We start from the raw sequence: 10,882 nt of genomic DNA, 5'->3' as shown, positions 1-10,882 counted from the left end.
TAAAAAGGAGAAAACCAACCTTTCATAGGATAAATCCCTTTGCAAAGCTATACCCCAATAGGCAGGATAACGCTGTAAGGGCTTTAATAGACCCTAATGGTCCTGAACAGCCACACCTGGAACACCCTTCCCATCCTGCCCCTGGCCCAGGAACACTATTTAAGCTCAGCCCAGGGGCTTTAGTTCTGGTCTGAGCTATGTTACAGCTGGTCTCTAAGTGAGATGCAGTAATCTTTGTGTCTGGGTTGGGCTCTGTAGACCTCACCTGCAGATTGATCTCATGGCTTGGCTTTGAACCTGCCTGGATTCTGGCTGACTTGGGCTCTCAGTTGAACCTGAGCAGCTGCTCAGGTAGTGTGAGGTAGGCACTGGGATGTCCCCTTGGTTCTCCAGATATCCCCCAGGACCCAAGGGAGGACACAGCTCTTCCTGTAAAGCCTGTGGGCAGATGGAGATGTGGGCAAGAAGAGCTCTGTCACTGGCCATCCCCAAACGAATGAGTGGGGAAGGTGGACCTGAGGCTTGTAGGGAGCAAATCCAGTTGGGAGAAAGCTCGAGAGTCAAGGAATAAGGAGCATAAAGCAGTTCTGTTGTCCTGGCTGTGAAGGAGGCACCCCATAGCTGGCACTGAGCAAGGAGCAAGGCTGGGGTTAGTGCCAGCACTGGGTGCCCAGGGTGCTGGGTGCCTGCAGGCAGGGCCAGCGCAGCTCTTCAAGTCCCAGAGCACCCCCGTGAGGTCTCACACGTGGCTGAGCAGTGGCGCTTGGTGACAATGGGGAGCCACAACCAACCTCCTCCTGCTGCTGCTCGTGTTCCTCCTGCTGCCGTGCACGGAGCTGGGTGCATGGGGCCGAGGACCCAGAAGGTGTTTGGAGTTGAGCAGCTGGGCCCTCAGGTATGGGGCCATTGTGGCATGCTGATTTCCCCGTTTCCCTCTATTCTGCCATCTGTGAAACAGGCGTTTTCCCTGTTTCTGCCAGGTTTCCTTCATTACATCCCTATGGAGCAACGCCAGTCCTCTGCCAAAGGGGTTTGGTGACCAGGACTCGCTGGTATGAGGAGATGGAGCTGCTTTCCTGCGCTTCCCACCTTCACATGGTGGGATGCTATCCTCGCTGATCTCTGTGCTGTTGCTCAAAACTGGATCTTGGGAAGGGAGGAGGATTTAGTTGTCAAATGAAACCAGTTTCATGACAGTGCACCGACACGGTCCCAAGCACCGGCACAGGAGGTCTGAGGGGTCCCTGCAGGGCTCCTAGCAGTGACACTGAGGACAAGGGACATGGAATCCTCCTCGTGTTGCTTGGAGTTCTCAGGCTGATTTGGGATTTATGGCCCCTTTAGGGGTGTTTTCTCCCTCCCCAACCCATGTGTGGGTCAGTCAGTCCCTTCCTCTTCATCCCAACCTTAGCATCAATGGCAAAAGAAATCAGCATCTCCTCTGCCTGTCGTGCAAGCCATTAATTAGGGAGTTAGAACTAGATTTTAAGATCCTTCCCAACCCAGACCACTTTATGATTCTAATTAATGACCATGTGGAGCAGCTCCTGGTGGGAGGCAGACCAGGAGGGAACACAGGGTGATGGGGATGGTGGCTTCTGACCTGCCTGGGACAGTGAAATCCTTTTCCCTGCTCTCGGGAAAAGTGCCTAGCTTTTCTTAGAGTGTTTTCCCATTAGGATACCTACTTCCCTGTGCACATACCTGAGCAACATGTGGGTGCTTCGCCTTGCTGCTGCAGTTCCCTTGTGCTTGGTTATAGGATTGGGCAACCTGTGCCAGTGCATCACCACTCTCACAGCAAAGAATGTCTCCCTTCTATCCAGCCTGAATCTCCCCTGTTTAAGTTTAAGCCCATCACCCCTTGGCCTGTCCCTACATCCCTTGTCCCAAGCCCCTCTCCAGGTTTCCTGCAGCCCCTTCAGGCACTGGAGCTGCTCTGAGGTCTCCCCTTCAGGAGCCTTCTCTTGTCCAGGCTGCCCCAGCCCAGCTCTCTCAGCCTGGCTCCAGAGCAGAGCTGCTCCAGCCCTCGCAGCATCTCCATGGCCTCCTCTGGCCTCTCTCCAACAGCTCCACGTCCCTCTTGCGCTGCTGCCCCAGAGCTGGATCAGGGCTGCAGGGGGGTCTCCCCAGAGCACAGCAGAGGGGCAGGATCCCCTCCCTGAGCTGCTGCTCACACTCTGGGGGTGCAGCCCAGCACACACTCAAGCAGGACCGCTGCCCTTGTGGAGGTCACCGAACCCGTGCTCCATAGAGGCTCTGCTGTGCCCCAGGTAGGGATTGCTACACCCCAGCCCCATAGGCACCCCATAGACCCCGACCCCATATGGCCCCGCCCCTTTGTCAGCCCCGCCCCTCCCGACGGCGGCAGCAGGACCCTGGACAGCGGCAGCTGCGGCTGCTCTCGCGAGATCTCTGCGCTGCCCCCATAGCCGGCCAGCGGCGACGCTGTACTCTCGCGATACCGCTGCCGCTGCGGCAGGACCAGCGCCAGGCGGGCGGGCGGCCGCCACCCGCCGCGGCACCGGACCGGAGGGGACAGGCACGGTCAGAGCACACCGGGTGAGTGCCGGGGCCGTGGGCAGCGGCCTCGGGGGCAGCGCTCGGCTGCGACCCCCGGCGGGACCGACCGCCCCCTGCACCCATCCCCCGCCTGCAGCCCACCGCTGGGGGGGGGGGGGGGGAATGTGCGTGGCGTGGGGGCACCCGCGGGCCGGGAACCGAGCGGGAGCGCGGCCGCCGTTCTCCCATAGCCAGGCCGCTGAGGGGGGGCCACGTCCGGTTTTGGGGTGGGGGGGTCCGTGCGACCCCCGTGGGTAACCCACGGGCACCGAGCCCAAACCCGTAGCGCCCCCGGGCCGCCCTTGCAGTGCTGGCACCCGGAGCGGGTGTCGGGGCTTCTCCTGCTTGCTCCATTGCAGAATCCATCCCTTTTAGCTTTGCAAGCCCCATATTGCAACAGCCGCTCCCCCAAATCGCACTTTTCCCCCTAAATTGTGCGGATGCCCCTTGTCCTTGCCAGGCTGTGGAGCAGCGGAGCCGGGTCGGGGGCACCCCAACCGCGTGTCCCTGCTCCCGGCACACGTGCCCGGGAGACGTCACTCGTATTCCCGGAGCCATCCGTGGGCTGCCGTCGGGTGTCGGGCGATGGCACGTGGCGGGAGTGCTTTGCCTTGTGATGGTTGGAGGGCTCGGAGTTAGATGAGACACACCTTCCCCCCCCCAAATCCGATCCTCAAGCACCATGCATTGAGAAATGTGTTCCCTGCTGCTGTCTGTCCACCTGGGAGAGGGCAAGGTGGGATGGGCAGAGCGGCTCGGATTGAAAACCTCTTCATTCTTGCTTTAATTTGGCTCCATTTTCTGAGCTCCACCTGCAAGACACAGCACCAGGTTCCGAATGCCGTGAGTAATCCTTAAACCAGCGCTCAAGTGACTCATTAGTGACAATCACCACTCATTTGTGGGTTTTTTCCAGCTGGTATTTTCAGCTGCTTTCCCTGCTCCCTTCCGGCCTGGTTTCTGGAATTGGGCTTGCAGAGATGGGTGCTGCCATGGAGCCAGGTAGTTCCTTGTGCTGGAATGCTTTGTAAACATGGGAATTTATAAATAAATCAGTTGGTTTGGGGGCTAGGTCATGAAATTGAGGGTTTCAGGCTGCCTCGTGGGGCTCTTCGTTTTGCTGCCATCCAGCCTGGCTCCTCTCCCAGGGGCTGGATGTAGGTCAGTCGGGAGTGGGAGGCAAAGCCTGCGCCCTGCCCCACATCACTGGATCTTCTCTTAATCTCCTGCCTTAACCGGTGTGAAGCCTCAGGCCGGAGCCAGGATTTATTCTGCTGCCAGCCAGGTGCCAGCAGACAGCCTGGATGCAGGAATAGCACGTCTCTGTTGCCAAAGCGAAGCGCCTTCCTGAGCTGTTCTGGAGCAGGGGGAAGGTGGAAGCTCTTCACATCATTCGTTTTCTCTCGTTTTCCTACAGCTCTGGGAAAGCTCCTGGGTTTTCTTCCCCCCTGCTTTTCCTGTGGAAAGGAGAGGCTGAGCGTGTGCCAGCATGGCAGGTACGGGGGGGCTCTGGTGTGGCTGCCCCTCACCTCTGAAGAGAGGTGTTGCTGGACATCGCATCCCCTCACTAGTCCCTGGTAGTGTTGTAGGTGTCCATGCTTGCAGGATCCACGTGGCCAGTGAAGGTTAAATCTGTTCGATGCTTGGGGGTGGTGATTATGAGGGGAAATCCTTAATTCCTGCATGAAACACGTCAATTCCTGGGGCTGAATGAGACTCGGTGGGAAACCTTGATTTAGTTCAGCTCTGTGCAGTGCCCAATGGCGGTGAAACTCTATTGCAGAGAAAGTGAACAACTTCCCTCCCCTGCCAAAGTTCATCCCCTTGAAGCCATGTTTCTACCAGGACTTCGATGCGGAGATCCCGCCGCAGCACCGCACCATGGCCAAGCGGCTTTACTACCTCTGGATGCGTGAGTGGCCGAGAAGGGCTCGGGAGGGTCTGTGGTTTCCATTCCTCTCCAAAGGTAGCTCCTGGCTGGAAGAGCAGAGCAAGGTTGGGGGAAGCCCTTCTGCCCCTCCAGGCCTTGGGGTCTCCCATTAAAACCCGTTGGGGGGTGGGAAGTTGCTCATGGGAAAGGAGTAGGGGGTGCTGATTGATGGAGCTGAACATGAGCAGCTTGTGCCCAGGCAGCCAAGAAGCCCCCAGCATCCTGGCTTATATCACCACCAGTGGCAGTGATTGTGCCCCTGCCCTGGGCACTGGTGAGGCTGCACCTCAAATCCTGTGTTCAGTTCTGGGCCCCTCACTACAAGAGACATTGAGGGGCTGGAGCGAGGCCAGAAAAGGGCACCAGAGCTGGTGCAGGGCCTAGAGCACAAACGTGATGAGGAACGGCTGAGGGACCTGGGGGGTTCAGTCTGGAGAAGAGAAGGCTCAGGGGGGACCTGATCGCTCCCTGCAACTGCCTGACAGGAGGATGGAGCCAGGAGGGGCTGGGCTCTGCTCCCAAGGAACAAGGGATGGGACAAGAGGAAACGGCCTCAAGCTGCACCAGGGCAGGTTTAGATGGAGCTGAGGAACAATTCCTGCCCCAGAGGGTGCTCAGGCATTGGAACAGGCTGCCCAGGGCAGGGCTGCAGTCACCGTCCCTGCAAGGGTTCACACACCGTGGAGACGAGGCCTCAGTGCCGTGGGTTAGTGGTGGCCTTGGCAGTGCTGGGGAACGGTTGGACTGGAGGAGCTTAAAGGGCTTTTCCAGCCTGGTTGATTCTGTGTGGGCTGCAGCATCCCCTGCGCTCAGCCCTTCCAGGCTCCAGGGTGGAGGTGTGGAGCTGGCTCAGTGCCCAAGGGCCGTTGGGGTGACCTTGACATCCAAACCATGGGAGCCTGCGGCTTCCCCCACGCCAGTTCTTGCCTGCTCCTCTTGCATGCCTCTGTGTGCCGTGCTGTGCTAACAGAGCTCTCACTGTCTTCCGACTCCTGAAACTACCCTGGGCCTCTCATCCTTATCAATCCTGAGTGGGGAGAAGAGCCATGGAGGGACAGATCACACCCCACCATGCGTGGAAATGTGTGTGTGCTGCTCAGGGCAAGCTGGCACCATCGCTCTATTCCTTTTTAGAAGAACTTGGTTCCTTAAGCAGGCGTTTCCCCTGAACTTTGGAAGCTGGGATGCCCAGGGAGTGCCACGTGCTTTGGAGGCAGGTTATGGGGAGCTGAGCTAGCACTGGAGAGGTTGGGCTTTTCTGCTTCTGGTACAGCACCCCCACGGCCATACCTTGCTCCAGCTTTTGGGGGCCCCATCCCATCAGGAACATGTCCCTGGGATAACGCCCCTGTCACTTTGTGCAGCCTTTCCATGCAAAGGGAGGCAAAAGAAGTTGTGCCTCCCTGGGGAACCTGTCTTGGGGGTGTCCAGCTCCCTCCCCAGCCTGATCTGCCTGTTCTTGCTCTGTAACGCGCCCACAAGCACCCAGCAGAGGCTGAAAGGTCCCTGGGGGTGCTCAGGGAGCAGCGAGTGCCCCGCTGCCTCTCCTGCAGCTGCAGCTCTCTTGTGGGCAGCAGTGGGAGGGGTTTCGTGCTCCTCCAAATAATGAATCATTCTCAAGAGCCCGAGGCGTCAGGATGCAGCTGAGGCTCCTCTGCTTTGTGCTGTGTCCGCCCCGGCTGGGCTGCACAGTGCCTGCCCTTGTGCCGCCTTCACCCCGGGCAAGGCTGCCCCCCTGACCTGCCGAGGCGGGCACAGGCAGCTCAGGGCATCGGCTCCTGGGGGCTGTAGCTCAGGCAGCTCTTCCACAAGCAAAGCTGTAGCTGGAGGCAGGGAAGGAGCTGCGCTTGGGTTCCTCCTGCTTCCTCTTGGTGGGGGAAATGTGCCCCAGATTGCAGGCAGCAGGAGGCTGTGGCTGTTCCCAAAGAGCCCCATGAGCCCTGGGCCTGCTTAACACATTGCAGTTCCAAGCAATATATGTTTTCCCCTGCTCCTCAGCTCAAGCTGAGCCAGCCTGGGGACCCCTCCTGCACTCAGGCATCTTAATTTAAGGGTAATCCATCCAGGATTGGAGGTCAGCCCTACAGGGACATCCCTGGGGTCTTTCGTATCTCACTGACATCCTTGTGTCCGTGCTCCTCTGCTCCCTCTGTGTGTGTGTGTGTGTGTGTTTGCAGTGAACAGCATCACCTTGGCAGTGAATCTCGTTGGCTGCCTCGCATGGCTCATTGGAGGCGGTGGAGCTGTTAATTTTGGACTGGCAATTCTCTGGCTCATTCTCTTTACGCCCTGCTCCTATGTCTGCTGGTTTAGACCTATTTACAAAGCTTTCAAGTAAGTGGTCACTCCTCAGCCTGGCTTCTCATGGGCTTTTGGGTTTGTTTCCCTTCCCAACCGGTTAGTGCTTCGCTTGGGGCACTGCCTGAAGATCTGGGGATATTTCTGCTCTTTCTGTCCAGCCCTTTAGCTTTACTTTCTAACCTTCAAAGGGAGGGTGTTTGGGATGCCCTGAGGCCATACAGTATAAAGACATCCTTTGTGGGCCTCCACCAAGTGCTAGGGGAGTGGTGAGGAGGCAGTTGGATGCCAGCTTGCCCTCCCCTCCCATCCTTGAGGCTTCTTTTATAGCTTTCCACAAGTCCTCAAGGTGCTTGTAATCATTATCCCACTACTGAGATTGATCCTCAGTGCAGTATTCCCAGATCTAGGAGCTGGGGGTGTATTTATTCCCCATATGGGATGAGTGAAGCTGATGTGAGTAGAGAGCTGTGTCCAAACACGGATGCCCAGCGGCCTGATGTGCAGAGCTGGCTGAGCCATGGGGAGGGTTGGATGCCCTGTGGCTTTCCCAAGCGTTCCTTCAGCCTCTCTCAGTTTCTCCCTTGTCTTTAGTTGTGCTCTGGTGCTCTGCTTCTCACCACCCTCTCACTAAACCACAGCACCTTCTGCCCCTAAAGGGTCTGAGACGTGGGAGCATCTCCCTCCCCTTGTGGTGCAGCAGGGATGGATGTGTAGGGAGTGACTGAGCCTTCTCTTGCAGGACAGACAGCTCCTTCAGCTTCATGGCCTTCTTCTTCACTTTCATGGCCCAGCTGGTGATCAGCATTATCCAGGCGGTGGGAATTCCTGGCTGGGGTGTCTGGTAAGGAAGGTGCTGCTCTTGCATTGGATGCAAGGAGGGGAGACCTTATAACACTCTTTCAGTACCTAAAGGGGGCTACAAGAAACCTGGAGAGGGGCTTGGGACAAGGGATGTAGGGACAGGCCAAGGGGAATGGCTTGAACCTGCCAGAGGGGAGACTGAGATGAGCTCTTAGGCAGAAGCTCTTCCCTGGGAGGGTGCTGAGGCGCTGGCACAGGGTGCCCAGAGAAGCTGTGGCTGCCCCATCCCTGGCAGTGTTCAAGGCCAGGTTGGACACAGGGGCTTGGAGCAAGCTGCTCTAGGGGAAGGTGTCCCTGCCCGTGGCAAGGGTTGGAGCTGGATGAGCTTTAAGGTCCCTTCTAACCCAAACCAATCTGGGACTCTATAAATCACCATTGCACAGGTGCTGTGTCCTCCTGGTGTGTTTTTAGCACCCTTGGTGCCCAAGTGGCTTCTTGGGTGGGTGCTGTGAGGAGCAGCAGGGGGATGCTGGCAGCTGGGGAGGCCCACACTGCTGAGCATTCCAGTTGTTTTGCTCTCCTTGCAGTGGCTGGATTGCAGCGATTTCCTTCTTTGGGACCAACGTGGGCTCAGCTGTGGTGATGCTCATTCCCACTGTGCTGTTCACGGGGATGGCTGTCTTCTCCTTCATCGCCCTCACTATGGTACGGAGGCGCTGCAGCACATCGGGGCTCCCTTGCTGCCCCCCTGGCCGGCTGGGGGGAGCTGCAGTCCCTCAATCCCTGTGGATTCTCTCTTCCCAGGTGCATAAATTCTACCGGGGGAGCGGCGGGAGCTTCAGCAAAGCCCAGGAGGAGTGGACCACTGGGGCATGGAAGAACCCCCACGTGCAGCAGGCAGCGCAGAATGCTGCCATGGGCGCAGCGCAGGGGGCCATGATGCAGCACGAGACGCAGTACTCGGCCACCCCCAACTACACCTACTCCAACGAGATGTGAGCAGCAGGACTCTGTCCTCAGGCACCAGATCTTGGGGAGAAATTGAGGAGGAGGAGGAGGAAGGCTGAGCTGGATTTCTGCAGCTATTCCAGAAAGCTGGAGTGTACCATAACGGTTCTTTTCCTATTCTTTGTAACGAGATCATTTGGGATTTGTTTTCTTCTTCTTTTTCCTCCCCGTTACTGTCTGGAGCTTTTGTTTTCTCCTCTCCTTTCCCTTTCATTTTGAAGAGGCTGTGAGCTGACCCGCAGGGCTCTTGGTGTGTGTGTGTGTGTGTGTGTGTGTGGTAGTTACATGTACGTTCACGTGTCTTCCTTTTCCCTGTGAACTAGTGTATGGTGGTGGTTTTTAATTCCTGTGGTGATAGGTGTACGTTAGAACTCCATCAGCCAAAAGCCCCCACTCCTAAAAGGGAAAGATACAAATGGCAACCAGCACCCATTTTCCCTCTTGGAATAAGCCCTGAGGCGCAGGTTTCTGATGTGTGTGTTTTCTCTTTGAGTTGGTAGCACCCAGCCACTCACCACTGTCTCAGCAAGGACAAGCCATCCCGGGAATTCACCTTTTTCCCTTGATTTTTAACCAGAAGGTGGCTGGCTGGGTTAGTATTAACCAAGAAAAAGAGGGGATAAGGCAGAAAAGAACCCCTCCATCCTGCTGTTGATATGCTGGAAGTCGAGAGATTCCTACCCTACACCCTGGCTCAGGATCTACAACTTCTCTCCGTGTGTGGTGGTGTAAATGAGTAGCTTCCATCCAGTATTTGTGTGTGTCCGTGGGCAGGAGCCCCGGTGTGCTGTGTGTGTGTGCATGTGCTGGGGAGTGAGGACAGGTTTTTCCTTGTGGGGTACAACCTTTCCATTCCAGATTCTGCCTCCTGAGGCTGGTTTGTAAAGGCTTCTTGAAAAGCAGCTATAGAACAGGCAGTGTTTCTCAGAGGAGCTGTTCTTGGGGACTGCTCTGGGTCACATCAAGCACATACCACCTGTGTACTGTGTAAATAGCGAGGCCAGGATTTGTCCCTCTTAGCTGTTGAGGTGTGCAGGAGCGTACGGAAACCTCCAAGCTGCTGGAGAAGGATTCCTGCTCACTTGAGCTTCTGGTGTGGAAATCCCTGCTCCTCTCAGCCCCCAATCCATGCCCAGGTGGGGGTTAGTTTGGGCTTTAAATAATGATGTGGCACCTCAGCAGAGGCAGCTGAGCTCAGACCAACACCTCCTGGGCTGTCAAGGGGAGCTAATGGATGCTGCTGGACCAGGAGCAGGGAAAGCTCCTTCTCAGAGATGCTTTTCAGACTCTAAATGCACTTTAAATATGCCAAATTTCTCTCCAAGTCCTAGGAAAGCAGCCCAAACTGAATCCCAAGCCGAGCTCCCCTCTTAAGGATGTCACTTCAGTCATTCTGCAGTGGACAGTGGTCTCCTGATAAGACTAAACTGCAGCTAACAATAAATTGCCTGTCCGTGTGTGTGCGTGTGTATATACGTGTAAAACTTAAGGAGAAAAGTAATCCTTTGCTGAGCCTATTATGTACTTAATCAGGTTTAAATATTGTGCAATTCATTTCTAGCTAGCCGAAAACTGACTATGCCAAACCATGTGCTCTGTCATCCATGTCTTGAGAAGTGATGCAATGAAAGTGACTTCACCTTTTGCATTGATGATAACTGTACCGAGCTGTAACTAACAGACATTGCTTCAGCACCTAACCCTCCTCTCCGCTCTGTCTCCTCAACCTGCGGCCACCAGCGCTCCAGCCCCCTGCCCTGCCATGGGGCTGGGCTGGACACCAGACCCCTGCACCCTTATTCTTCACCTGGGTTGGGATCCCAGCACCGCGGGTGGGAGAGCTGATGTGCAGGTGCTTTGGCAGATGCAGGGTTTCACTGAGGTCTCCCCATTGCTTTCTGCAGAGCTCTCTGCCTCTTTGCCTTCTTCCTGGTGCTTATTTGCACCTGACAAATGCGGCTTTTAAGCTGTGTGCGGAAGGGTGGGGGACCACCCCAGATGTGCCTGCCCCTGCTTGACAAGGAATGGGCAGCCCTTTAACGTGCTTCCCCCCCCGTGTGTGTGCCTCCCGCATGGAAGGGCTCCCATCGCCGGGTGCTGCCCGCTGCTGCTTGCGGGGACCGAGAGCCGCTCATGGCGCGGTGCCCCTCGCTCCGTCCTCTCACACGCAATGACCTTCCTGCTGTCCTCCGCCACCTCTAACCCCCTAAGCGGGCTACGCTCCTCCTCACACAGCCTTTGAGGGGCTGCCTCCCTCCGGCCCTTGCACAGTGTCCCTGC

At 56.8% G+C, this 10,882-nt stretch overlaps 1 protein-coding gene across 1 annotated transcript; it reads left to right on the top strand.

Moving 5' to 3' along the window:
* Positions 1-3,345: 3,345 nt before the first annotated feature.
* SCAMP5 (secretory carrier membrane protein 5) lies at positions 3,346-10,302 on the top strand. The gene is made up of 6 exons (XM_061447307.1): positions 3,346-4,058; positions 4,346-4,474; positions 6,670-6,826; positions 7,533-7,634; positions 8,182-8,299; positions 8,399-10,302. The coding sequence occupies exons 1-6, from the start codon at positions 4,052-4,054 to the stop codon at positions 8,591-8,593; spliced, it is 708 nt and encodes a 235-aa protein (XP_061303291.1). The 5' UTR covers positions 3,346-4,051; the 3' UTR covers positions 8,594-10,302.
* Positions 10,303-10,882: the final 580 nt, after the last annotated feature.

Source organism: Pezoporus flaviventris, unplaced genomic scaffold (assembly GCF_033815535.1).
Source record: "Pezoporus flaviventris isolate CSIRO_AGI_PZ_B2104156 unplaced genomic scaffold, CSIRO_AGI_Pfla_v1 ptg000006l, whole genome shotgun sequence".
In the NCBI taxonomy this organism is placed as follows: Eukaryota; Metazoa; Chordata; class Aves; order Psittaciformes; family Psittacidae; genus Pezoporus; species Pezoporus flaviventris.
This window is presented reverse-complemented; position numbering and strand designations above follow the sequence as displayed.

Coding starts and splice junctions, on each gene's coding strand:
- SCAMP5 (XM_061447307.1), top strand. Junction 6,827..7,532: donor CCTATTTACAAAGCTTTCAA/GTAAGTGGTCAC, acceptor CTTCTCTTGCAG/GACAGACAGCTCCTTCAGCT. Junction 7,635..8,181: donor ATTCCTGGCTGGGGTGTCTG/GTAAGGAAGGTG, acceptor CTCTCCTTGCAG/TGGCTGGATTGCAGCGATTT.